Raw genomic sequence first — 26,943 nt, forward strand, 5'->3', positions numbered from 1 at the left:
TTGGGAGTTGAAAGAGCGGCGCTGATTAGCGAATCCGGAATTGCCTGGATGAAAGCCCACTTGTGATTCGCCCTGAGTAGACCAAATCGCCTGTGGGCTGAAACAGGCCGGACTGAGAGGTGTGAGTAGGGGACCCGGGAAATGGGGAGCCAGGTGAGGGGGGTGGGGGTGGAAGTGAGATGAGTGGAGGTGGCCGCGGAGAGGAGAGAATGGCAGGGGATGGGGCTGAGACGGCTAGAGGAAGGCGTGGGCGGATGGCGGTGCAGGGACCTCTCAGGCTACCCTCACCGCCGATCTGGACCCAAGGCCTGGCGGCCAATAATTGCTGAATTGGGGGTGGAAAAGGCAGAAATGCTTTATTTCTCATGCTCTTAAGAAAGTGAAATGTCAGTGCCCGATTCGAAATACCTTGTGACCGAAACCTTAATCTCTCTCCCAACTACTGGTAGATAGCGGGCGAAAATTCTGAAGATGAGATCTGTGGGCACTGTTTTCCTGTCGCCAGTTTGAATCTGCGACAGGGCGGGGGAAATTAGACTAATACTTTCTCCCAGTTAAGGGAGGACAGAGTTGGGTTTTGGGGGAGGGCTCCTTCTTATGAGAGAGAAAACCTAAAACGTTATCTCCATTCAGGAAGATGTAAGAAGTTTGCCATGCTTCCTCAGTCATGCCCTATTCTTAGTTTATAATTTAACTAAAGTCAGTTTGATCACTAGGAGTATAAGAAGGTTAACTCCAAATCTCAAGCTTTTAAACACTTTCCCCCCAAATATTAAAGGCCCAGAACTGGTCCTGAACAGTTGGTCTACACAGTGTTACTGTCCATTATTTGCCTCTGCTCTGGCTGAGGCCAGTCTTCACATTATTCCCCAGATACTCAGTGGCCAATCTTGTCTCACCCTCTTTGTTCAAACTATTTTCTCTCCGTGGATCCCCTTCCATTTCTGATTCACTTTTCCCATTCCTACCCATATGCCAGGGCCCAGCATTAGTTCTAGCTGTACCATGAAGACCCACAGTAACTCCAGCCAAAGCAATATTTCCCCCAAATAATACAAGTGAAGAAGTGCTCTGAAGACGGCTGTGCTCCTGTAGTAGTAGTAGTATTTTTGGGGGAAATTAACTATAAATTAAGTTTGGCACATTGTCATATCTTTCTTTAGTGTTTCCTAATTGTTTCATGTGCTGTTGATGTTAACAAACCACAGGCTATTCAGGCAAGAGTGACATCACATTTCTTTTGTATCCTCAAAGTCCCTACCAGTGCTTAAATCAGATGGCGAAAGACAAATATCGTATGATTTCACTCATACGTGGAATAAACAAACAAAAATGAACAAACCAAACCAAACAAGAAGAAGACATAGATCCAGAGAACAGAGTAGTGATTATCAGAGGGGGAGGTGGGGAGGGTGCAAGATGGGTAAAGGGGATCAAATGTAGGGTGACAGATGGAAACTAAATTTTTGATGGTGAGCACACAGTAGGGCATATAGAAGTGGAAATATAATGTTGTACACATGAAACATATAATGTTATAAACCAGTGTTACCTCAATAAAAAATAAATCTTTAAGAAAGAAAAAAGAAAACAGTGGGTTACAGGAGTGAACTGCCCTTCTGGAAGATTCTTCTTCATTTTCCTTTATAGCTGTTCCAAACCTTCAAAGATAATTGGGCGGGGGGTAACTTGCACACTTTTTTTTCTACTTTAAACACTTCAATAAGGTTTGAATTTTAAAATATTAGGATAATGCCTCTACCTTTATAATGAAATAAAATGCAAGTCTGGGAAAAATCAATTGTCACGGTACCAAAATGCCATCGATGTGTCATCATCTGTTAACGCACTGACAGAAAATGGGGAGCAGTGTATCCAGATTACACCCTTCCACCCTTTTTCCTGCGTGCTTCTGTGATTTGAAAGCGCATAGCGACTGTTGTCCTTTAAACACACCGCTCGGGCCCCCAGCAGGCAGCCCTCCAGTGCCAGCTTCTGCACTGGGGTCAGTACCTCCTAATTCCTGCAGATTCTAAGCAGGGCTCATTCTCTTTCCTTCCTCCCTCCCCAGAGACAAACGCTCTTCTGAAATTGCTTTCCATCATTTATGCCCATGTTTATGTTTACTGTATATGTGTAGCTCATAAACTATATGTATATTGCTATTTAGGTATTTTTAAAATTTTAAAGATACAAGTAGCATAGTACTGTGGGCTTCATTTTGCAACTTGCTTTTAGACTCAATATTGTTTTGAGATACATTCATATCAATAAGGCTAGCTCAAGTTCATCATTTTAAGTGTTCATTCTGAGTATATAATACCCATTCCCTTACTGGTGGACATTTAGATTTTTTCAGATGTTTTGCTATTATGAACACCCTTCTACATGTCTCTTTATGCCAGAGTTTATCTAGGACCATGGTTCTTTAAGGGGATGGTAATGCCCCTTTGGTCATTTTGGAATTCGTGAGGGCACCTCTGGTTATTATTGTGATTTTGGGGACACTACCAGGGTTTACAAAGAAGGTCTGGGGACGTTAGAAGTCCTGCAGTACACTGGACAGCCCCTCATAGTAAAGAATTGTCCTTCCTCCTGCACAACTTTTGAGGGTCTCATAGGATACTCATTTATAATATGAGCCTAGAACCTAACTCCATTTTTTGTATAAACATAATGTATTTTTTGGCACAGTTTAATATAGTAAAATTTCCAGGAATGCAACTCTAATGTAAATCAAGGGGAAAGTATACTTATTTGTGGTTTGGAACTTTTTAACAAGAGTTGTTCATCACTCTAGAAAACCCCGTACCTGAAGGCAGCCCAGCTCGTGGTATTTGAGTTGCCGTATAACACACCTGCATCAGCCAGCATTTGTAGCTTTTGCGTTCATGGTGATTCTAAGTTTAGGTGCGAGCATCTGAGTGCGTTACTTCCTTATGTATTCTAGTGTAGTCAGCCTGAACATTTGTATATTTAAACATATGCTGTTTTATTATGAATTACTTTCCATTTAAAATTGGCTTCTGCATATGATATAAAGTAGAGATCTGGTTTTATTCTTTTCTGATTGGATAATCACTTGTCCCAACACTATCTATGAAATCCTCTACCCACTGAGTATAAAGCCAACTCTGTCTTGTGCAAAGTTCTCATAAATGCATGGATCTGCTTCTGGGTTCTCCGTTTTATTCCACTGGCTCACGTGTCTTTATGCCACTATCACACTGTTTTAATTACCTTGGTTTTATAATGTGTCTTGCGGCAGTTGGTAACACGAAAGGCAAGTTTCCATCCTGTTCTCAAAATTGTTTTCGCTATTCTTGGGCTTTTGCTTCTCCATATGAATTTAGGATCAGTTTTCAAGTTCCACAAAAAATTACTTTGAGATTTTAGTTAGAATTGCATTGAACTGATAGATTAAGGAAAATTGAGATATTTCAATATTAAACCATCCCATCCATTCAGGAACATGGGTTATTTCTCTATTCAGACCTTTTAAAAATATGTATCTTCAAATAAAGTTTTATAATTTTTGCTATAAAAATCTTCATGGGCTTCCCTGGTGGCGCAGTGGTTGAGAGTCCGCCTGCCGATGAACGGGACACAGGTTTGTGCCCTGGTCTGGGAAGATCCCACATGCTGTGGAACGGCTAGGCCTGTGAGCCACGGCCGCTGAGACTGCGCGTCCGGAGCCTGTGCTCCGCAACGTGAGAGGCCACATCTTTTGTTGGATTTATTCCTACTTATACATGTATACTTATTCATACACATATCTTTTTATTGCAAAAGTTTCAAATATATTCAGAAGTACAGAAAATAGTATAGCAAACATTCATGTATTCGCCACCCAGCTTCAACAGTTAACTCATGACCAGCCTTGTTTCATATTAGCCCCCGTCTTCTCCTCTCCCCTGAATAATTATAAAGTTCCCAGACATCGTTTTCTCTTATCTCTGGTGTGCGTGTGTGTGTGTACCTGTATATCAGAAATAATCTTTTAGCAATATAACCACAACACCATAGCATTTTTTAATTAATTAATTAATTTTTGGCTGCGCTGGGTCTTCGTTGCTGCGCATGGGCTTTCTCCAGTTGCAGCGAGCGGAGGCTACTCTTTGTTGCGGTGCATGGACTTCTCATCGCAGTGGCCTCTCTTGTTGCGGAGCACGAGCTCTAGGCGAACTGGCTTCAGTAGTTGCAGCAGGCGGGCCTCAGCAGTTGCAGTACGCGGGCTCAGTAGTTGTGGCTCACAGGCTCTAGAGCGCAAGCTCAGTACTTTATGGTGCATGGGCTTAGCTGCTCCATGGCACGTGGGATTTTCCTGGACCAGGGCTCGAACCCATGTCCCCTGCATTGGCAGGCGGATTCCCAACCACTGTGCCACCAGGGAAGTCCCCACATTTTTTTAAAAAATATATTTTTCATTTAAAAAATAAACAGCAATTCCTTAATATCATCAAGTATCCAGATACTGTTCAGATTTCCCCAGTCATCTCATAAAAGATTTTGTATAGTTGGTTTGTTTGAATCAGGACCCAAACAAGGCCCATATATTGCATTTGTCTGGTATATCTCTTCAGACTTTCTTTGAAGTAAACTTTTTTGGAAGAAAAAAAAAAGGTATAACACACATACCGAAAAATATGCAAATCAGAAGTGTACAGCTAGATACAATTTAACAGAATTAACAAAGCCATGTAACCAACACCCAGATGAAGAAACAAAATTTCATAAGCACCCCAGAACCTCTTCAGACCCCCTCCGTCCAGTCACTACTTTCTACAAGGTAACCACACTCCTGACTTCTAACCCCAGAATTAGTTTGACCTCTTTTTAAACATTATGTATGTGGAATTATACAGTACGAACTCTTTTGCCTTTAGCTTTTTACACTCAGTATTTGAAAAACTCACCCACATTGCTGGGTATAGTTGTAGTTTGTTCATTTTTGCTGCTTTCTACTATTCCATTGTATGAATGAAGAGCTTGTATGTATAATACTACACTTTATCTATTCGACTGATGGATATTTAGGTTGTTTCAGTTTTTTTTTTTTTTTTTGCGGTACGCGGGCCTCTCACTGCTGTGGCCTCTCCCGTTGCGGAGCACAGGCTCCGGACGCACAGGCTCAGCAGCCGTGGCTCACGGGCCCAGACGCTCCGTGGCATGTGGGATCTTCCCGGACCGGGGCACGAACCCGTGTCCCCTGAATCGGCAGGCGGACTCCCAACCACTGCGCCACCAGGGAAGCCCAGGTTGTTTCAGTTTTTAACTATTTCAGATATGGCTGCGTTGAACTTTTGTACATGTCTTTTAGTGAACTTATGTGTATGTGTCTGTTGGGGACACACCCAGGAAGAGAAGAGCTGGGTCTAGGGTTCACGGATATTCAGCTTTATTAGATATTACCAAAGAGTCTCAAAAGCGGTGGTAACAACTACTGGTAGTCTACTGGTAGACTCTCACCAGCAGGGTATGAGGGTTCCAGTTACTCCACATCTTTGTCAACACTTGGTGTTATCTGTCATTTTCATTTTAGCCGTTCTGGTAGGTGTCTAGAGGTACTGCATTTTGGTTTTCATTTGCAATTTCCTGATGACTAATGAAGTTGGGCACCTTTTCACATATTTGTTGGCCATTTGTATATCCTCCTTGTCAAGTGTTTTTCTTAGCTGCTTGATCTATCTGTTTCTGAGAGAGGTATTTTAAAATCTTGCATGAAATTTGTGGGCTTTTCCATTTATTGCGGTGATTCCGTTTTGGCTTTATATGTTTTGAGGCTTTGTTTTAGGTTCATGTGTTTTGAGTTGTATTTTTTTGTTAAATTATTCCTTTTGTGACTGTCGTTATTAATATTTTTCAAAGCTTTACATCCTGTTTTGCTTGATACTGATATTGCTTTACCAGACTGTATTTTGTTTGTTTTTTTCTCTTTTTTTGGTAATTGTGGTAAAAAACACATATATAAAATTTACTACCTTAACAATTTTTGAGTGTTCAGCAGTGTCACATCGTTGTGTAACAGATCTGTAGAACTTCTTCATCTTGCACAACTGAAACTCTGTATCCATTGAACAATTCCCCTTTTCCCCTCTTTTTGTTTTGGTAGTATTTGCTTTGTATGTCTTTTTCACTCTCTTTATTTTCAGCCTCTCTCTCATTATGCTTTCTGCACAGCTTTTATAAAGAGCTGTTCGAAAAAAAGTCTAATATAAGAATCTCTTTTGGGCTTCCCTGGTGGCGCAGTGGTTGAGAATCTGCCTGCCAATGCAGGGGACACGGGTTCGAGCCCTGGTCTGGGAAGATCCCACATGCCGCGGAGCAACTAAGCCCGTGAGCCACAACTACTCAGCCTGCGCGTCTGGAGCCTGTGCTCCTCAACAAGAGAGGCCGCGACAGTGAGAGGCCCGCGCACCGCGATGAAGAGTGGCCCCTGCTTGCCGCAACTAGAGAATGCCCTCGCACAGAAACGAAGACCCAACACAGTCAAAATAAATAAATAAATAAATAAATTTATAAAAAAAAAAAAAAAGAATCTCTTTTAATAGTCAAGTGTAATCTGCTTACATTTACTATGATTACTGTTATATTTGGGCTTATTTTTACAGTCTTATTCTGTATTTTCCTTTGTTTCTTTCCACTCCTGCCTTCTGCTTTCTTCCTTTATTTTTCTCACTCTACTAGTATGGAAGTTATTCATCCTGTTTATGCTATCTGGTGTTTAACATGCATATTTAGCTTAACAAAGCCTATAGGTAAAATCATTAACTCTCACCTCCTCAGAGCAAAATAATAACTATGGAATGATTTAACTTTGAGCTGTACTTTCTCACCTTCCACTTTTCGACAAATATTTTAATTCTTCCTTGTTTTTAACTCATCAAGAAATTAGTCCTTATCATTAAAGAAGTCTTTACTGTCAGTACTTACTAATATTTTTCTCACCTTTCCTCCTTACATCTCACACCTTCTTTCTTAGTTCATTTTCCTTCTTGGTGAAGTATATCCATGGGAGGTGAACTCCATTCCAGTCTTTGTATGTCTGAAAACCTCTATTTTACACTCACTCCAGTGGGAACCTTGCATGCAGACCTCCCTCCAGAGAGGTTTCCATTTGTCTATGCTGGGGTCCTATGGGCTTCTCACTGTTCGTGTAGTTTTCATGTTTCTCTTACTACTTGGGATTCCCACACCTCAGTGCTAGTGTGATCCGAACCCCTCTCCCGCATGTGATGAAGGATTGGGATGCAGATTTCTCTTGGGTTGTTCTTTTTTCACCCATGGGCTCAGGTACTTGGCCCGCTTTCTTCCAGCCACGTCAGCATCAGATTTTTTAGTCCCTGTTTCAAAGACAGCTGAGCCCTTACAGAGCCCATTTTTATACCTTGTTCTCAGTTCTAGTTCTCTGTATCATGGGTCTGAGGCCTCACCTGTCGAGGAAAGGACCACTCCTAAGGTTTGCACCTGGTTCCAGGACCCCTGCAGGTCTTTGGGCTCAGCTCCTGCTTACTATCCAGGCTTTGAGTTACATTTTTGTTTATAGTACTTAAGGATTTCCCTTTATTGCTTTCAAGCTGCGCTGTGTATTAAATTCTTTTCATCTATTTTATTAAGCCTTTCTATGTGTTTGCTGTTATGTGGGGTAATTCCCGTGTCAGCTCTGTCCAGCATATTGACCAGAAGCCACAGTCATCTTTCTCTGAAATTAGACACGATCCCATCACTCCTTCATTGGACTTTTGTGGGCTTGTTAGCACTGCTTCATGTATTCATCCAACAAATACCTATTACTTACAACCTCTGTAGAAAAGAACCGGCGAGACTGTAGTGAGCAAGATACAAAGTCTCTGCCCTCCTGGAGTTTACTATTCTAGCTGGAGAGACAGAAGGTAAACCTGTGAACAATAAATCAGAATGTGAACTACAGTTTGTGAAGTGCCCTCTGAAGGAACTAGAGTGCATGTGGGTTTCTTTAGCTAGGATGGTCAGGAAAGACCGCTCTGAGGACGCTGTGTTTAAAGCTGGGTCAGAAGGATGAGGAGAAGCCAGCCCTGCAAATGGTAGACGGCTTCTTTGGGGCCAGGGGTTCATTCCAGGCAGTGGAAACAGCAGGCACAAGGACCCAGAGATGGGAAAACCCTTGGCATATTGAGTTACTGAGGAAACCCGACACCCCTGTGTCTAATGAGGGGAGAATGGGCAAGGGGGCCACGCCCATCTGCTGCCAGGCCTCTCTGCCCACCTCTCCCTTACTCTGTCCTCTGGCCATGGCTCTCTCCCAAATGGGCCCAGGCAGAGTCACCTCCTTTGTAAAGCCCTTCTCGCATCTCGATCCCCACTGCACCTTGTTTCCCTACTGATCAGAATGGCAAGCTGTCTGCGTAACAGTGTTTAGGCCTTAAGCTTCTGTCAGAAGAAATGTCCCGTTTACCTTGTGATCCCCAGCTTGTAGCAATGCTGTACAAGGTAGGTGCAAAATAAATGTTGACTGGGACTTCCCTGGCAGTCCAGTGGTTAACACCCCACGCTTCCAATGCAGGGGGCGCGGGTTCGATCCCTGGTTGGGGAACTAAGATCCCACATGCCTCTCTGCGTGGCCAAAAAAATAAATAAAATAAATAAATAAATGTTGAGTGAATATATGTGGGGTTTTGTTGGCTAGCAGTTCATGCTTAGGACTTACTTTCCAAAATCTTTATAACAGAAATTCTCATAGGTAATCATTTTTGTGGTATTTAAGCCATTAGGGTAAAGAAAACCATCAGCCTGAGGAGGAAATTGTTTGCTTAAGGCTTGCCTCTGATACTGAAAGGGAAAATCAGGGGAGGTACTATATGGTATTACCCTGGAGTGGGTTGAATGGTGGCCCCAAGAAAGATATGTCCACATCTTAACCCCTGGAACCTGTGAATGGGACAGGTTTATTTGGAAAATGGGTCTTTGCAGATGCAATTAAGTTAAGGATCTTGAGATGAGATCATGATGGATCATTTGGGTGGAACTAAATCCAATGACAAGTGTCCCCATAAGAGATGGGACAGGAAGAAGACAGAGACGCAGGGGAGGCCATGTGAAGACAGAGGCAGAGATTGCAGTGATGCAGCCACAAGCCAAGGAACACCTGGGGCCGCCAGGAGCTGGAAGAGGCAGGAAGAATTCTCTCTTAGAGCCTTTGGAAAGAAGTGTGACCTGGCTGACACATTAATTTCAGAATTCTGGCCTCCAGAACTGTGAGAGTATAACTGTCTTTTGTAAGCCACCGGGTTTGTTAATACTATGCCATCACATTATACCTCAGTTACGTCTTCTGTAACGTGGATATAATACCTACCTCAGAAGCTTATTGCCATGATTGAATGAGCTATATTTGTAAGGTACTTAGCACAAGTGAATGTTCAGAAACAGTGATGGCTCTTCTTCTCCAAGGATTAGGAGTTCTGTCTTGTGATTCACAGCTCGCACCACAGGCTTAACCCGAGAGCTTCGACTTCTCGTGGGCCCTGGAGCCCTCAGGTTCTGGTACCTTTTACAGCCCTCGGTTAGGGTTTTGTATCAAGGGAGAATCCAGCTTGTGGGTTGTGGGAAGACAAACTCAGATTCCGAATTTGAAATGACCCACATGGAGCAGAAAGCAGCTTCTCAGTCCTCACCAAAAAGAAAGGTTTGGGTTCTAAATTTTTAGTTCCTATTAAGGGACTCGACATTCCCAAAGACCTGTATTGACGAATCCTCCTACCACAGCAATCATCAAAAATTCCCCAGAATGAATTGGGACTTTCTGTGTTTGACCGCCCACCAGGAAACCCAGGAGCGCACGGAAGCCTGGCGGTACCCACACACCAGGGACAGACAGCTCATCGGGCCGGGGGGTCCAGGCCTGCAGCTCTCAGCTGCGCCCCCCTGCATGGCTGGCACCGTGCTGGGCGTGGGGGCTGGCGTGTTCATCCTCGCCCTGCTCTGGGTGTCAGTACTGCTGCTGTGTCTGCTGCTATCCAGAGCCTCAGGTATAGCTAGGTAAGGCCTTCTCTCTAGCCAGGAGTCCCAGGTAAAAGCGATTAGAAGTGCAATCGCTGACGCTCATGAAACGTTTAGAATTCAGAAGCTCATTGTTGTAATCACTGGCAGTTTGAATGAGTTGCATTTTCACGTCATCATAAGGACTAACTGTTATTTATGCTCGGAAGCAGAGGTGGGAGGAGAAGGGGAGTGGTATCTGTCAGATCTCAGTGTTGGGGAGATGGGGACACAGGGGATGGAAAGAGAATCCGCTTTCGGTGCCTGTTGAGTTTCTTGGGGTTGTATGTGTGCGTGTTTCTTAATTGTTGAGATTTACAGCAGGCACTGGGTCCAGCCCCTAAGGCTCCAGACCTGGGCCCTGGGACGCTGAAGAGTCGTAGGTGACTTGGGCTGGCATTGACTTAAGAAAGAATCAGGCCATAAACTGACTCTAAGGTCACCATGGAGTCACACTCCCTGGCCAGACAGTGTAGGTACAAATCAGCAAGTTACATCATTTACTAAAGTTTTCTGGTTTAAAACACAGCACTTGGGGGATGAGCTGCTTCACTTTTTCCTGATCATGACTGCACAGAGGCAAAGATAAAAACTACCAATTCCCATTCTTAGGAATTTGGAGTTCCCAGGAATAAACAGGAACACATCCCGCTGGTACCTGTCTGGGAAGAAGAGTTTGGGGATGAAGGGGAAAACATTTCTAAATTCCCTGGGCGGTGTGGGCAGCACACTGGGCCCTGTTAATGGACTGAAACAGGATATCCGCCCAGGGAAGAGCCAGTCCCAGCCTAGCTGAATAGAGAGGAGACTGAACAGTGCTTTTAACCCTCTGTCTTTCACTCCCAGGTTCTCCGTCATTTTCGTGTTCCTCGGTGCTCTGATTATCACGGCGGTTCTGTTGCTCTTCCCCCGAGCCAGTGAATTCCCAGCCCCTGAGGCTGAGATGAAGGTAAAACCATGGGTTTTGTTTTGCATCCTGAGTTGTGTCTCTTCTTTCTCTTGCTCTGGACCTCCATCCTGCCCCACATGGTCCCTGATGCCAGGAGGGCCGAAGTGTGTTAGAAAAATTGTGAAGTTGAAACCAGGATGGGGGGAGCTCAGAGGGAGTTTTAACCCCCTCCCCCCTCCCCCAGGAAGAGACAGTTCTTCCGATGCCCCCTTGCGACACCCCCGGGCAGCTATTTGCCTAATCTGTTCTCGTCTCCAGTTTGCATCAAGTGGAACGAGCCGTAAGCCCAGAAGCCACCTCGTGGTGTGAGGGCCGGAGCCGAGCAGACAGGCGGGAAGAGCCTGTCCTGAGTAAGAGGCTCCCGCTCCTGCTGGCCTTGGCTCAGAAACTCGCATCCCGGGCAGCACTTAGGCAGTGCTCTCCGGTGCTGACCGACATGCTTTTTCACCTCCGTGTGTTTGCGTTTTTCCACTTGTGGCATGGAGCGAGCACTGTCCATAGAGAAGAGCAGTGAGGAAGGAGGGGCGCTTCTCTGGAAAGCGGAAGTTGTAGAGGTTGGTGCGTTTAATACGAACAGCCTTTGGGGAGGCCCCTTTGGTCCTCGTTTCTAGAACCACATCTCCCAGCATCTACCTGTCTACGTGGATTTTTATCATCTCTCCTAGACCCCACCCATTCTGGTTCACTCCTGACTGGGGCTCTGGCTTTGCCATACAGAGCTGGTCTCAGGTCCCCACGATCTTGATCACAGTATTGACTTCCTGTGTCCCATTACTTTTTCCTCTGTTTTAGTTTTTAAGCTGTCACGGTGATAACAGCTAACGTTTTTTAAGGCATCGCTGTGTGCCAGGTCCTGTGCTAAGCCTGTTATTTACAAGCTCTCATTTAAACCTCAGGACAACCCTAAGTGGTATGACACAGGTGCTGTTAGTGTCCCCAGTTCATAGGTGAGGATGCCGAGGCTGGCAGGGGTTAGGGTAACTTGCCCAAGATCATACATGTATAGGAAGAGGCAGAGCAAGGATTCAAGCTGAGGTCCGTCTTCAAAACCTTCATTGTTGGGGACTCCACAGAATACTGGGGGCCTTCGCAGCAAGTGCAGAGGCGACTATTTTGACACTAGACACTAGACTACACAAAATGATATAACTCCTGAACTAAAATCGGCACACATTTCCAGTTCTATCTAGGACTGACCATGGCAAAAGGGAGGAAATTCGTTCTGAAAATTCCAAGGGAAATAATACCACACAAAACAGGAATTATTTTCATACATGCCAGGTTTTTTTTGGTCACCATTTGGAAACCGCTCTGACTGTGTCAGGACTGTGTGTGTGAGCTGGGGCGCAGACGCCCACCCTGGTTTTCCTGTCTAAGATGGGGAGAGCGGTGAAGGCTGCGTATTTCTGGATTGCTGCCGATGTGAACATTGGAAGAAGGGCACAGAGTAAACACTGTTTCGAAATCAATCCCTCTTTCCTCTGTCATGTGAGTTTCAGACCCAGGAGAGCAGAATGGGCTTGGAGCAAAATACGTTCGTCAGCATGGCCAGCAGGATCTCATTTCCAGGTTTCGAGCACCAGCCCCTTCAGCAGCTTGGCTCAATACTGTATCAATAATACATGGCCTGGGCCCTGCTCACCCAAGGCCTGCTAATTGGCTAATTAAAAAGTGAACCCTGTCGAACCAGCAAACATGCAGCTCGCGAGAGACTTGTTCAGTCCTGGAGCCAGGGTCAAGGTTATGTTAAAGCTGTTTCATCAAGCTGACCTTTGTTGTAAGTTGGCTGTCAGGGTAATCTCTGGAGCAGCCCTTTCCTTCTTGGTGTCTTTGGAACTCAGGGATCACAGCAGAGCTCGGACTTGACAGGTGCTTTGTGTATCGCCACTGTATTAGTTACCTACTGCTGCTGTAACAAATTACCACGAAATTAGTGGCTTACAACACAAATTTACTATCTTATATAGTTCCGTAGATTAGAAGCCCCAAATTAGCCTCACTGGGCTAAAATCAAGGGGTTGGCAGGGCTGTCTTCCTTTCTGGAGGTTCTGCGGAAGGATGTTTCCTTGCCCTTTCCTGCTTCCGGAGGCCACCCTCGGCTTGCAGTCCCCTTGCTCCATCTTCAGAGCCAGCAAAGTAACGTCTCTCTGACTCTGCCTCCGTCCTCACATCTTTCTCTCTGACCCTGTCTCCTGCATCCCTCCACCACTTCTAAGGACCCTTGTGATTGCACTGGGCCACCTGTAGTGGACAGTTCAGGCCAATCTCCCTATTTTAAGGTCAGCTCATTAGCAACCTTAATTCCATCTACAGCCTTAATTCTCCTTTGTCGCGTAATTTAACATATTTGGACTTTCTGGAGATGAGGATGTGGACATTTTCGGGCCATTATTCTGTCAACCACAGCCGCCCTTCAGGTATTTTGGGTTCTCTTCAGGTGCTGGGTTCTGAACGCTTCCGGAAGTTGTGAAGTCCCCAGTCACTTGGCTTTTGTGCTGCTTCTCCCTTAAGTCTGTAGATTAAATGGCTTTTTCCTGCCCGGACTTAAGCAGCACCATTTGGATCTGCGGAAAACAGAGCTCTGGCTGTGAACAGTAGACAAGCAGGTAGGGCCAATACCAATCATAGGTTTATGTCAGCAAAGACCAACAGTTTCGGGGCCTCAAGGACAACTGGTTGCCAAGCAGCCAACTGTACGAATTGGGGCAAGTTATCTCCCCTCTTCGTGTTTCAGTATCTCAGGAAAATGACTATTTCCCCCAACCCTTGGAATGCTGGGTTACGAATTTTAGGGTTCAGAACTCTTCTGATGAAAGTTTTAGAGTCGCCTTTTCATTTTGAAAATGACATCTCCCGAGTTGGCAATGGGTTGATTACGTGAGGGCTTGGGTCCTGGGTGTGTGGGGTTTATTATACTGTCGTATCTTTATGTATGTTTAAAATTCTCCGTGATGAAAAGTTGACAGCCACCTAATGAGCCTTTCAGGGACCAAGCAAGCAAACTTCTCATCAACTCTTTCCGAGAACTGATTTCAGAACAGAAAAGGACTCGTCCAGGGTCTTCAGAGTGTTTGTGAACCTCCTACATGGAGCCATTTGTTCCCTGGACTTCATTAAGCCTCTCTTTATCTTGTATTTCTGGCTCAGCACATTGAAAAAAGGTTCTTTCTTATCCATTTGCAGGGCAGACTCAGGGCAGGATGTTACTGTAAGTTACAAATATGGACAGACTCTGGGCCCATTCATCAGAGATTACAGATGAGCACAGCCAGGGTGCGGAAGTGACAGCAATTTCGTTTTTGATGTTTCTTTCTCCAGATTGTAGATGCCTTTTTCATTGGCCGCTATGTCCTGCTGGCTTTCATCACTCTTGTCTTCCTTGGGAGCCTTTTCTTGGTTCTAATCCATCACATCGTGGAGCCAATCTATGCCAAACCACTGCGGTCCCACTGAGCATCTTCAGGAAAACCAAGACCCTGTTCCTTCCCTCGCCTCGATGTCATTGACGAGCGGAAAGGTGTTGTTCGGAGTCTTGTTTTGACAGCCTTCCTGCCTAAAGATCGAAGGATCATCTCTTCATCACTAAGACAAATCCCTTGAGTCCTGGCTTCCAGAAACAGGGTTGCAAAATTGCCCCTGGGGAGAGATTCTCACCAGCTTAAGAGGGATATTGCCATCTTCTTAGCACTTGTACCTCAGATTTTCCATCTCTTTTGAAATGGAAATAGCAACAGGGATCTGCTTAGAGTAGGTTTTCAATGAAGACTTCAGTAAATGAATTTTGGGAAAAAGGGGCACTTTGGCTTCTGCTGTCAAATCAACGGAAGAACTTGGTCCTTTTTGATACTATGAAAAATTGTTAGTTACGAGGTCAAGATCATTTGGGAAAGAAAGACAATCAAAGTTCAAAAGGTTATTTCAGTGTAATGACCTGGAGACATATCCAGGCCCCGGTTACGGAGCACTCCGCATATCACGACACCGGGCTCCACAGAGGCCACGGTGTCGCTTCCCGCTGCTCCAAGAAAGCAAGCAACAGCAGCTAAAGGACTGGCTTTCACCTCGAACTCCTGGCCACAGCCTTCTAAACCTCGCATTGCTATATTTCAGGTTTACTCGGGGATTAGAGGCGGGATATGGAAATGCCAGTTGTGTGTCCTGCTGCTCTCTCTGGATTCTTTTGCTTCCAGGATTTGGCGGCCTTTGTTGCCTTATTTGGTTATCATAAGAGTCCATTTGGGGTTACTGTCATCTCTTTCATCTTCGTAGCTCTTTCTCCAAAGCTGGTGAGGAATGTATATGCCCAGGCTTAGGTATAACTTTATACCTAAGCCCCCAGACCAAGTGAAATTTGTTAGTAACTAGAGGGGCTCTAGGCTGGTTCCATTTTGGAAGTCTTATCCTGGCTCCCTAGAGCTATTTGAAGAAGGACTTTCTGGCTTAAAATTAAGAACCAGAAAACGAGTTGGAATAAGAACTTTGATTGAGTACATGCTATAATGCCAGTAGTACACTAATCTTTTTTTTTTTTTTAACACAGATGTAAATGACAGGCTTGTGTGTTAAGGGCAAAAATATGCTTTGTACAAAGCGTATTTTAGCTCAGCCTGCCTTCTGTATCCTGTAACTACCAGCAGTGGTGACATGAATGATGGGTCACCTTCTACGCTTCATACGCCACGAAGTCGTGTCCAACCCTGAAAACAACCCTCACAGGGTTGGGATAAGAAGTAGAAGTCTGGGAGGACAAAATGAATTTCACTGAGTTCTACATGGGGGACCCCGATAATCAATGGCTAATATGGCACCCCTTGTGCTCACGGCCTTCATGGGGACAGGGCTTAGAGGGCATCCCTTAAATACAAACAAATCATCTCAGGGTCCCATTCATCCTTCTTTGATCAATGGCCTTAGCACAGGTGGTGCCACCCAGAGGGGATCCCGTGGCAAAGAGACTGTGGTGATGCCACTGTCTGGAAGCGGGGGAGGGAGAGTGAATCAGGGCTTCCATATAAGAAGACAGGTTATTTCACAGCCTCTTAAAATTGCATCCTGACGAAAACCACATGAGCAGGACGCCACAACGTTCACAGCGGAGTCGTTTCTCTGATCCACTAGGTGGCGCTGTCGCGAGCCGGCAGAACACACTTCGTAATTTTTTTGACAAGTTCCTTTTATTTCTCACTGGTAAAACCGAAGTAAAGCTAACATTCTTTCCTGATGCATGGTATCGGATATTTAATCTAAGAATTCATCAGAATTATTGTATGCTGTTCAGTTGCTAGGGAATGCACTGCCATTCATGCCTGCTGCACACAGCAGGTGTCGGCACTCACTCAGCATTGACTGTGCTCCCACTGGGTGAAGCACGGTCCTGGTGGAGTAAATCCATCCCAGAATGAGGCTCTGAGGCATCCAGGCTGTCTTCCTCACTCCATCCTGGGATGAAGGGATCCAAATCATTTTTAAATGTTTTTATTCTAACATAAAGTAATCCATTTCTTGATCTGTTCTCTAAGAAATCAACTTTTCTGTCAGCTCTATCCTGTTGCTGCTGCAGTTGAAGGGTTTTGTTTTGCTTTGATTTTTATTCATGTGTAAAGAAACCTGCTGCAATTGTTTCACAGATGAGAGACAGGCAGAGAGATACAGGGGTTTAAAAAGTTGCCCAGGGGCTTCCCTGGTGGCGCAGTGGTTAAGAAGAATCCGCCTGCCAATTCAGGGGACACGGCTTCGAGCCCTGGTCCGGGAAGATCCCACGTGCCGCGGAGCAACTAAGCCCGTGCACCACAACTACTGAGCCTGCGCTCTAGAGCTCGTGAGCCACAACTACTGAGCCCACGTGCCACAAGTACTGAAGCCTGCATGCCTAGAGCCCATGCTCCGCAACAAGAGAAGCCACTGCAATGAGAAGCCCGCACACCGCAACCAAGAGTAGCCCCCGCTCGCCGCAACTAGAGAAAGCCCGCGCGCAGCAACAAAGACCCAACGCAGCCAAAAATAAATAAATAAATAAATAAAAATTTAAAAGTTGCCCAGCTTGTTAGTAGTGAGGCTCACACTTTGCATCGGGATCCTGACATTTCATTTCTCCGATGGTTTTAAGGATCCGTTTTGGCTTTCGAACAACTTCTTATTTTTACCTTGGCTAACACTATTTCTTAGCTATGTGTACCCACCATTCCCCTGACCCGTATCCAAAAAATGTAAACGTTTCATTAAAGAATTCCTAATTAACATTTATGGTACAAATAAAAAGCATTTTATCATGACTTCCTGGCATAAAGCTTCAAGTATTTGGCTCTTATTACATAGGAGCAAGTTTCCAGACACGGGAATGGGAACCGCATGGAAATGAGTCTGGAGAAGCGCTGATTATCCTCGCGGGAGCATAAAAGCTCAGGATTGGAAGGGATGCTGTAGTCCATGGAGTTCAATCTTTCATCTCTATTTCCAGCGCAATACTTCGGAATATTCTATCCTTCACTTGCTGAAATCACAATTTTTATTGTATTGGGCAAACACGTACGAGGCACTTTTCTAAGTGCCTTCTTAAGTATTAACTTATGTAATCCTTATAGCAACCCTGTGAAACAAGTGCTCTTAATACCCCCATTTCACAGATGGGGAACAGGCACAGAGGGGTGAAGGGGTTTGCTTGAGGTCGCTCAGCTAGGGGTTAAACAGGACTCAGGACCTGAACTCAGGTAGCCTCAGTTCTTCACTGCCTTACATCATGTTGCTCCATAAGATGAAAACAAAGGAAAAGGAGGGACCAAGGAATACCAATCTTGAATCTAGAGGAAAATCCAGAATCTTAGGAATTGGCCAGGAATCCAGGGCAATACAGTTAGAAGCCACGTGGACCTCAGGGACAGCCTCACTGATCACGTCTGGTTTCGGGGTGGGGGGGGGTGGTTTCTGTGCTGTGAGACTTTGCTTAGAGATACCGGGGGAGCGGCTTGTGGACTGAGTATCAAGGATATACGCGGCAAGCTCTCTCTTGAGCTCTGTCTGCCCAGGAAGTTTGGTACTTGGGTTGGTTTTCAGAGGTGCCAGTGGAAGAATCAGAGCCACAAGCCAAGAATGTGTGTTTGTTTCTCGATCTCTGTCTCTAGCAGACCACATTGGTTGCTGTTTACTCAAGGAAAAACAAAAAATTTCCCAGTCCCCCCACTCCCAGCCTACTCAACACACACCCTCCTGCCTCAGTTTCCTGGGACCTAAGAAATGACAGCAAGGATCAAAGTTGGGGCCCGGCACCACAGACGGAATGAGAAAGTTCATTTTTCTGGTTTCCCTCACACACGTTGGATATTGTAAAGGGTGTACATTTAGCCCAGGTCCTGCCTTCAGGGAACTTGGGGTAGTTACACATGTGGCATCTGTATGGTATCCAAATGCTCCATGGCCATCCTCTCCACTTTTTTTTTTTTTTTAAATCTTTGCAGATTTCTTTGGTCTTGCTGTCTTCATATTGATGTTGGCCCCATTTTACACTGGGAACATGTAATAGTTTCCTATTGCTGCTATAACAAATTACCACAAACTTAGCAGTTTAGAAGAATACCAATGTATTATAGTTCTGGAGGCCAGAAATCTAAAATGGGTTTCACGAGGTTAAAATCAAGGTTTGGGAGGCTCTAGGGGAGAATCCTGTTTCCTTGTCTTTTCCAGCCTCTGGAGGCTGCCCGTATTCCTTGGCCCTGCATCCATCTTCGAAGCCAGCATCTTCTGACAGTCCAGTGGTTAGGACTCGCTGCTTTCACTGAACCTGAGGACACAGGTTCAGTCTCTGGTCGGGGAGCTAAGATCCCGGCACGTCACTCCGTGGCAGTCAAAAATTTTTAATTTAAAAACTAAAAAAAAAAATTTCTAAGCCAGCATCTTCTAATCTGATACCTGGCACTCTTGCCTCCCCCTCTGATTTGTAAGGAGCGGTCCTTAACCACATCTGCCAGGTCTCATTTGCCATGTAAGATAGCATTCACCGGTCCTGGCAGCTAGGCTGTGGACCCCACTGGAGGAGGGGCGTTATTCTGCCTACCCCAGCATATCCGGCCCCTCTTCCGCCTCTAAGGACTGCCTCCTTCTACCTTCCCTCTTCCATCCTCTCCGTACCCCACGCCTTCATGCATGAGACCTGCCCCATTAGCTCCAGTGACACTATCCAGTTCTCAGGGTGCCCACCCGACACCCATGATGTGTTGATAACTTCCCCCGACTTCACTCATAGTGGCCGCCTCCCAGTGCTGAGATCCACCAAGAGCCGCTTTCCTTTTCTTGGCTTCTCCCCACCCCCTCACTAGCCCAGCCTCCCAGTGGATCTCTAAAGGAGACATGCAAAGAGATATTGCTTTTTAATTACAAGTGCTATTGTAACATCTATAAGGAAGAACACTTTAAGCTTAATTGAGACCAAATGTGAAGTTAAATTAAATGAATAACTAATTAACATAATGCTCGTGCATTAGCCCCAAGTGAGTGCCGAGGCCCAGAGAGGGGGCAGGTCCTGGGCCTCCAGGGACAGTCAGTGCCCAGAGCTGCAGAGAGGGGTTGCGGGGCAGGGATCCTGGGCCTGGGACCCAGGTGTGCAAGGACCGATGTCAGGGCCCAGGGCCCCGGACTCCTACCTACACCCAGCCTTCATTTCTGAGGCCGGCCCCGAGCTCCCACACGCCCTGTGCATCTCCCTAGCGCCACACTGAGCCGCTGGCACCATAGAATGTCTGTTCATTCTCCAGTCCCTGGGCCTAACACATTTAGGGGCTTGATACACGTCCGTTTTCACTTCCTTCCTGTTCATTCTTCTTTCTGGATGGTCACATTTGTTCCTCCATTGCCACTAGGATTGCCCTCCTGCCAGCCCTGGCCCTTCAAGGCTGGACAAGTGGACGGTGAAGTCTCTCAACTTGAGTCACCTACCCTGGTGTTTTTTTTCCGCATCGTTTAAACGTTTCCCTGTTCCTGTCTTATCCCCTAACTAAACAAGCCCCTGAGGGCAGGGCGTGCATTGACACTGACTTGTCTCCCTGATTCATAGCGATCCTCTGAGGGAGGTAACGTCATTACTGTTTTCTAATGAGGAAAAGGCTCGAAGCCATCAGTGGTGAGGCTGAGAAGGAGACCTCCAGAGTGAGCGCCCAGGGAGGGACAACACCCTGCCAACACTGCCCCAGAAGCGGTGGGCGAGGGAACCTCTCTCCCTGCAGGAAGCAGAAAGGGAGGCCAGGCACGGGCTCTACCGTGGGATGATGGCGCCATCTAGCGGCTTCCCTGAGTGCTGCTGGCAGCTAAACCTGATCTTTTTGTTTTGTTTTGTTTATTTTTGGCTGCGTTGGGTCTTTGTTGCTGCGCGCAGGCTTTCTCTAGTTGCGGTGAGCGGGGGGCTACTCTTCATTGCAGTGCGTGAGCTCTCTTGTTGTGGAGCACGGGCTCTAGGCACGCGGGCTCAGTCGTGGCGCACAGGCTTGCTCCGTGGCACGTGGGATCTTCCCAGACCAGGGCTCGAACCCACATCCCCTGCAATGGCAGGCGGATTCTTAATCACTGCGCCACCAGTGGTAAACCTGATCTTGAGAGACGCATTCTTGAACCTGAGCTGCAGCTCCACCCTGGGGGCCTGAGGACTTTGACATCCCAACTGACTCCTGCTTTTAAAGCCAGAGTGGGTCTCGGGCACTTTGAGACTTGCTATTTGTCACCATTGGCGTGTGTATAACCTGTCTCAGCGTGGAGGAATTTGTATCCCGCCCATGAACTGCTCGCCCGCGGGTCCCAGTGTCCTCACGACTGCGTCCTCTGGGCACGCCAGTTGTCAGCTCCCCAGCACACCACCCTGTGGCCCTGGGACGCTGCCCCAGCGGCCCACATGAGCCCTGACAGGACGAGCACAGGCACAGCTGGCGACATCTACATCGGGGCTTAATGGGCAGCTTCAGAGGGCAGACAGAAATGCCAAGCGCTGGCAGACCCAAGGGTTTGGGGCGGCCAGAACACGCGGGAGAGGCCAGCTGCAGGGGGCTGCGAGCTGCACACGTAACAGCTGCCTGAACGAAGCCAGCAGCACCCTCCCACCTTGCTAGTCACGTCGCCCCAGTGCCTATGCTTAGGGTGTCAGTCCTTTTTCTGTGCCCACTACCTACTCCATTCCTAGAGCACAGCTGGCAAACAGTGAGCACTCGGTAACCACTGGCATTTCATTATCAAAATATTTAATAACATGACTGGTACTTTGGTTGTGCCCTCCGCCCCACACTTCCCCTACAGCAGCACTGCCCTGACAAGCCATCTTCCCTGGGGACACAGAGGGCTGGGACGAGAGCAGGCAAGGGGCCCTCACAGTCGGAGTGACACCTCCCCTCTCTCCCTAGTCCTGCCCTGGAGGATACAGCAATCATGCTTTAATCAAAATGGGTCAGGAGTTAGAAACAGGATCAAATGGAGGGTAGATGGAGGAGTGCCAACGTGGGGAGACACACAGAGAAAACTGGCTTGAGGACAAAGGGACAAAGAGAGGCCGGGTGGCTCTGAAATAGCCACTTCCAGGTACAGGCTGATTACAGAGGTTCACGTTTAGCGTGAGAAGGAGAGACACGCTTTTTCCAGGCCTCGGCCCTGCTGAACCTCTGCCTTCTGACTTGGAATCTGAACAAGCAGGAGTCTGAGCATATCCCTTCTTGTACCAGAATGCAGACACCACTTAGCCCTGACCCCTTCCACTGGCGGCCTCCAGAGCTCAGGCCTTTATCGCTGTCGTTGCAACTGACGCCTTCGGGGCCTTTACAGCTCCTCCTCTCCTTCCGCCCCCCTAGCCAGGACCGTATACTGTGTGGTAAATCACTTCTCTGTCATCAAGGGCTTTGTAGTTAATAGATATTGTTTAATAATCTTTAGGACCAGGCAGCCTCTATGCTCTGTTAGTCCCCAAACAATGATGAAAACCTCCCCTGACGTATTCCCGGCAGCCACGAGACTAGTTACCCATTCATAAATCTTAAGAATGCATGTCCTGTTTCCAAGTACCCGCCCCCCTGCCCCAGGTTAACTATAAAACTGTCCTGATGGCCCCCTGGTGGTGTGGAGCGCTCCCAGACCGCTGTCCACCTGAGCCCGAGCCCCAACCCACCCTGTAAGTGACCCTATACTAAACTGGTCTTGATCACATGGAGCTGCCCCCTCATTTTTTGGTCTCAAGGTGCCTTAGTTCAGTGGGCACTTTGCGTCCCCTCCGTCCTCCAACAAGGCCCTTGAGTCTTCCGTGGCCTCAAGCTTGGTGGTCCCCTTCTGGTGGAGAGTCTCCTAGCCCGTGGAAGCCTCGTGGGCTGCACTGGCTGGTGTTGGGCCCAGAGGCTTTGCCTCGGCCTCCTGGGGGGGTGCACTGTGGGACCCGGCGAGGGCCCTCCAAGTTTCTGCTGCGATCGGGTCCTCACATTTCTCTATACCTGCGTGAGGAGCAGAGAGGCAATGGGAGAGAAAGTGAGGACGTCCCCAACAGTGGGGACGGGGAAGGCAGGTCCCAAGGGTCCCTTAATAATTGCCTTTCATCCCGTTCGCTATCATTAGGGCTCCCTGTCACCTCTTCAGCAAGCAGGGAACACCAAGGCAGAATAATGTGAAAAACCTTACAATGCCTGTACCGCGTTTGACCACTCTGCAAAGCAGTACCACATACTTAGCTTGTCGCAGCCTGAGATCAGCCCTACCAGGTATTTAGAAACGAGCAGCCCCATTTGACACACACGGACGCGGACATTCAGAGAAGGTGCCCAAGGCTCTACAGAAGCAGGTGAGCAGAGAAGTCAGGATTGTCCAGCATTTCTGGTTTCAAGCCCCAGGCTCCCTCTGCCCAAGCAAGTGACTCTGCTTCTCCCACACAGGCCTTCCTCAGAGAAGGACCCGCTGAGGATGCAGAGAGAAGCCAAGCCCGCACACCTGGGGTCAAACTCAGGCTCTGCTGGGACTAGCTAAAGGCCTGAGGTATGTTCCACGAGCTCCGAGCGTCTGTTCTCTCACCTCTAAGTGAGAACATCTACCTCTCAAGGCTGCTGAGAGGGAAGCCAGTACAGCTCACGCCCAGAGCAGACGCTTACTACGCACCCATTCTTTTCCCTTTCTGCATCACTTCCTCTCCTCCCAACGTCCCCCCCAGGCCTGGCTGGGGGACAGCAGGTGGAGGGGGCACTGGTCACGTGAGGTGCCATCCACTGCTCCCCCTCCAGAGGGCAGGACAGGGCACAGACTCTGTTAATGCCTCCCGCCCTGCATTCGTCTCCCCCTGAACCCGGACGATGCCTTCCTCAAAGGGAAGCTCTTCCCCAGGTAAGGTGCTGGTTACCATGACCCCAGTGGGCTCTTCCTCACATTTACCATCCAGACCAGGTCCATCGCTCCGGCAGCTTCTCATTAGCAAGAGCTTCCTAAGGAGAGCCAGAAAGGCCACGAGAGAACGTTGCCAACCCAGCACCAGCCGCGCAGCCCAGCCTCTAGCGCCCTGCCTCAGCCACGGGCCTATCTGCGCGGCCTCCACACCCGCCACCGCTGGGCAGCAGGCAGAGAGCACAGCAGGCCAGCTTTGGGTTTTGCTCCAGAGGCTTTGCTTGGTAGCTGCTTTTGTCCGCACACCCCAGGCAGAGGGGCCAGATGCCCTTGGTTTCTGAACTTCGGGAGGCACAGACGGCTCAGAGTCCAAGTTCAGAGGGAAAACGATTTCCCTGGATGCTGCCCCCTCTGTCCTGGGGTCTACGTCCAAAGCCCTATCGCTCTCCCTAAGGAGGAGAGGCTGCCAACCTTCACAGCAGCTCTGGCCCCTTAGGAAACACTTCCCAAGCACCACACTCCGTCCAGACTCAGAGTCTTTGGAACTGGCCCCCAAGGAAAAAGCGAAAGTCAGAAAAATCGCACTGGAGGAGAGAGGCTTTGCATGCACTCTAAGGGCACAGTAGTTACAGACTTGAAGAAAATACTCACAAAAGTCACGGGACTTGAGGAAAATACTACCGCGCGTGGGTTAGGGCCACACTAGAGCTACGGAGACACATGGGGATAACAGAGGACAGGTTAGTGGGGCTGGGGGCCAGGCAGGGGTTCCCGGAGCACGTTCAGCTTCCGGCTCCGAGTTCCTGAGGTCTGGGCTGGAGCGAGGCTCAGACTGGTGCAGAGCAGCTGAGCGCCAGATTTGACTCCCGCGAGAAGTGAGGCCGGGCAGGCGGGGCTCCGGCCCTCCCTCCGCAGGACTTACCCTCTGTCTCTACTCAGGGATGACCTCCAGCCCAGGATCTCTTTGTACACCAACCGGCAGAGGAGCTGAGGGGAGGGAGGGCGACCTCAGCGTGCAGCGCGTGGCTGGTCCCCAGCGCTAGGTTACCGCTCGGCTGGCTCCCAGTGTCGCTCCGCAGGGGTTCACCCATGGGACGCAGGGTGGTTCCGAGCAAAGCCCTGGACGGCCGACACTTTGGACCACTTTGGACACTTCGGAACTTTCCAGGGTCCCAGCCCCGCAGGACAGGGCCCCTCCCCACACCCATCTGTGCACCGCAAAGCTCTTACCAAGCAAGCCAGGATGTCGGCAGTGATGAGCATGTAGAAGACGTTGTTCCAGCCTGTGGGGGAAATGAGCCCGGCCAGCAGAGGCCCCAGAGCCGCACCTGTGTGGACCACAGCATGAGAGAAGGGCCCTGCACCAGGGACCCTGGCCCTCCCTGCCCGCAAGAGGGCAGCATCCCAAGAGTGCGCCCGACACCAGGCTTGGGGCTCAGCTGCCGAGAGCCAAGAGCGAGAGTCACAGACCTATGGATCCAGTGCCGTCGATGATGGCCGTGACAGTGGAGAGCGCCTTTGCGTTGCCCTTCAGGCTCTTGTGAGTCCCCTGGGGAGAGAGCAGAGTGGGGAGGCCTGAACCAAGAGGCGGCACCGAGCAGGACCGGGACCGGGACCAGGAGAGGGACTGGCTCAGGGAAAGGCAGCGAGGGGGGCTTGGAGCTGGGAAGAAAGGGGGGCCGATGGCGGATTCTGAAGGACTTTGAGGATCTCGTCTCTGCGGGCGGGGGGAGGGGGAGAGACGTGAAGATGGGCCTGGAGACAGAGGCCCTGGCCAATCCCCGAGGTGGCTCCGCTTACCAGGTCAGCCGAGACAGCAGTGGTGATGAGGGCATAAGGGCCGTTGACCAGGGCTCCACAGGTAAGCAGCATTACTGACGTGGTGATGGAGATGGCCCAGTTAGAGAGGAGAGGCCACCGCCACCCCCAACCCAAAGTGGGTGAGTCCCCCAGGCGTCAGGCTGAGAACCTCCACTTCCCCGAGCCTCCCACCCACGTCCCCAAGCCAGCCTCGCGGTGTCCCCACGGCAGCGCCAGCTCCTCACCTATGGAGATGCTGATCCCACTCTGGCCAACGTAGTTGTACAGGAACATCTGAGAGAGGAGAAGGGGGAAGACAGGATCACAGCCTGGCTTCCCCACGGGCTGCCTCTGTTAGACTGGAGCCCGGAAGTCTGGGAACCCCAGGGGTCCCCTTTCTCCTTTGCCTTCTCATACCCAGGCCTCTCGGTCTTCATGTCCCAGGGATGCAGGGTCTAATATGTGGTGATCTATCATTGCCCTTTGCCCCCAAAGTCTCCTCTCATATCGAACCTCAATCACTTATTCTTTCCTTGGTCAAGAAGCTCAGCAGCTGGCCTCCCCCTTCTCACCAAGGCCAAATAACCACGAATCCCTTTCCAAAATCCTCAGTCTGGATCTCTTTCCTGTGCTGACCCTGGCTTCTCCTCCCCTGGCCGCGCACAGGGATGTACACACGCCAAGAGACGGGTGTGTGCGTGATGCCCAGGCGTGCACAGGGCTCAGCGGCCCACGACACACACGCACTTTGCCCTTGAGGTTCTACGCACCGTGGGGGCAGCCAAGATCAGCATGACACAACAGGTGGTGGCCCTGCCGTTGGTGTAGTCAGAGATGAGCCCCGCCAGGATGCCGCCTGGAACACAACGTGCACGCTGCTGCCCCAGGCATGCGGGACCCCGAGCACTGCCCCATCCCTCAGCCCAGCACGAACCGGGGCCGGGGACCCAGAGCCAGCTGAGTGTCTCCCTCTGCAGCCTTCCCCGCACCCACTGCTCACGGGAAGACCACCTGGGCAGGATGCCACCTGCCTAGGTCACATCCCACTGGACCCGTCCCATTTTTCTGCACCCTGACAAGAGAAGAGGGGGATGCAGCCTAGAGGCAGAGCAGGGCATGGCCTCACCTGCGATGCCACCAACATCGAAGAGCGTGGACAGGTCCCCAGACTCCTTGGCAGTAAAGTGAACTGTGGAAAACAAAAGCATGTGTTCAGACCTGGGGGCTCTGGGCAGACATCCTGGAGGGCCACCGCTGGGAGCGTCCCTGCAGACACCTGGTCCAGTATCACCTTCAGAGGAAGGAGTGGGGCCCATGGAGAAGTGACTGGCCAAGGTCACAAGCGAGTCTGCAGCAGTTTGGGACCGGATGCCCTTTCCGGCCCCCAGTCCTGTCGGATGGCCTTGACCTCCCGGAAAAGCCCTTCTATGAAAGCACTGGGATCTGGCCCCTGAGGACCCTGTCCCACTGGGGGTACAACTGCTCTCACTGAGCCTCAGCCTGTCCAGCCCCATTCCTGCCCTCCCCCTGACCGAGCAGCTGGTCCCCATAGAAGCTTGTCACCTCCATTTGAGGTCCCTGCTTATAAACAGAGCCAGGAAGGAGGCTTGCGGGAAAATGGGGACCTCAGGTCCCAGACCTCGCCCTAGAATTAGAAAAAGGGACGCCCAGAAGCTTGACTTGTAGCCCAGCCCTCAAGGTTGACTCACACTCTGTAGCCAGCATCAAGGCCACAGAACAAAGAGTCAGTGACCGCAGGGTTGCCCCGGTGCTCTACCCCCGTCGTCGAGAGAGGCCCCTCAGATGGAGCCGGGGGCGGGGCTGGGGGGGTGAGTTACAGCTTGAGACCTGGCCCTGAC

General features: G+C 49.0%; 2 protein-coding genes across 9 annotated transcripts in view; one reads left to right on the forward strand and one right to left on the reverse strand.

The window, feature by feature from the left end:
- Positions 1-22,601, forward strand: TMEM218 (transmembrane protein 218). 3 transcript variants are annotated; one of them, XR_004351041.1, is made up of 5 exons: positions 1-121; positions 9,803-10,017; positions 10,864-10,966; positions 14,285-14,483; positions 22,532-22,601. XR_004351041.1 is itself a non-coding variant. In XM_032639571.1 (4 exons), the coding sequence occupies exons 2-4, from the start codon at positions 9,908-9,910 to the stop codon at positions 14,417-14,419; spliced, it is 348 nt and encodes a 115-aa protein (XP_032495462.1). In that variant the 5' UTR covers positions 1-121; positions 9,803-9,907; the 3' UTR covers positions 14,420-17,238. The 3 variants fall into 3 exon arrangements, 1 of the variants encoding a protein (XP_032495462.1); XR_004351042.1 differs by lacking the exon at positions 22,532-22,601 and adding an exon at positions 15,507-17,238; XM_032639571.1 differs by lacking the exon at positions 22,532-22,601 and having other exon boundaries at positions 14,285-17,238.
- The window catches only part of SLC37A2 (solute carrier family 37 member 2), a 24,925-nt gene continuing 19,145 nt past the window's right edge, over positions 21,164-26,943 (reverse strand). For 3 of the 6 annotated variants that reach the window (XM_032639568.1, XM_032639570.1, XM_032639565.1), the window contains 9 exons: positions 26,211-26,273; positions 25,855-25,940; positions 25,330-25,378; positions 25,085-25,158; positions 24,755-24,833; positions 24,515-24,612; positions 24,207-24,271; positions 23,936-23,992; positions 21,164-22,410 (listed from right to left, as the gene is read on the reverse strand). In XM_032639568.1, the coding sequence (XP_032495459.1) occupies positions 23,962-23,992; positions 24,207-24,271; positions 24,515-24,612; positions 24,755-24,833; positions 25,085-25,158; positions 25,330-25,378; positions 25,855-25,940; positions 26,211-26,273 (545 nt within the window). In that variant the 3' untranslated portion in view covers positions 21,164-22,410; positions 23,936-23,961. Of the gene's footprint in view, positions 23,386-23,935; positions 23,993-24,206; positions 24,272-24,514; positions 24,613-24,754; positions 24,834-25,084; positions 25,159-25,329; positions 25,379-25,854; positions 25,941-26,210; positions 26,274-26,943 lie in introns of all 6 variants that reach the window. The other 3 variants (XR_004351040.1, XM_032639567.1, XM_032639569.1) reach the window with 3 other exon arrangements.

Source organism: Phocoena sinus, chromosome 8 (genome assembly GCF_008692025.1).
Source record: "Phocoena sinus isolate mPhoSin1 chromosome 8, mPhoSin1.pri, whole genome shotgun sequence".
Classification (NCBI taxonomy): Eukaryota; Metazoa; Chordata; class Mammalia; order Artiodactyla; family Phocoenidae; genus Phocoena; species Phocoena sinus.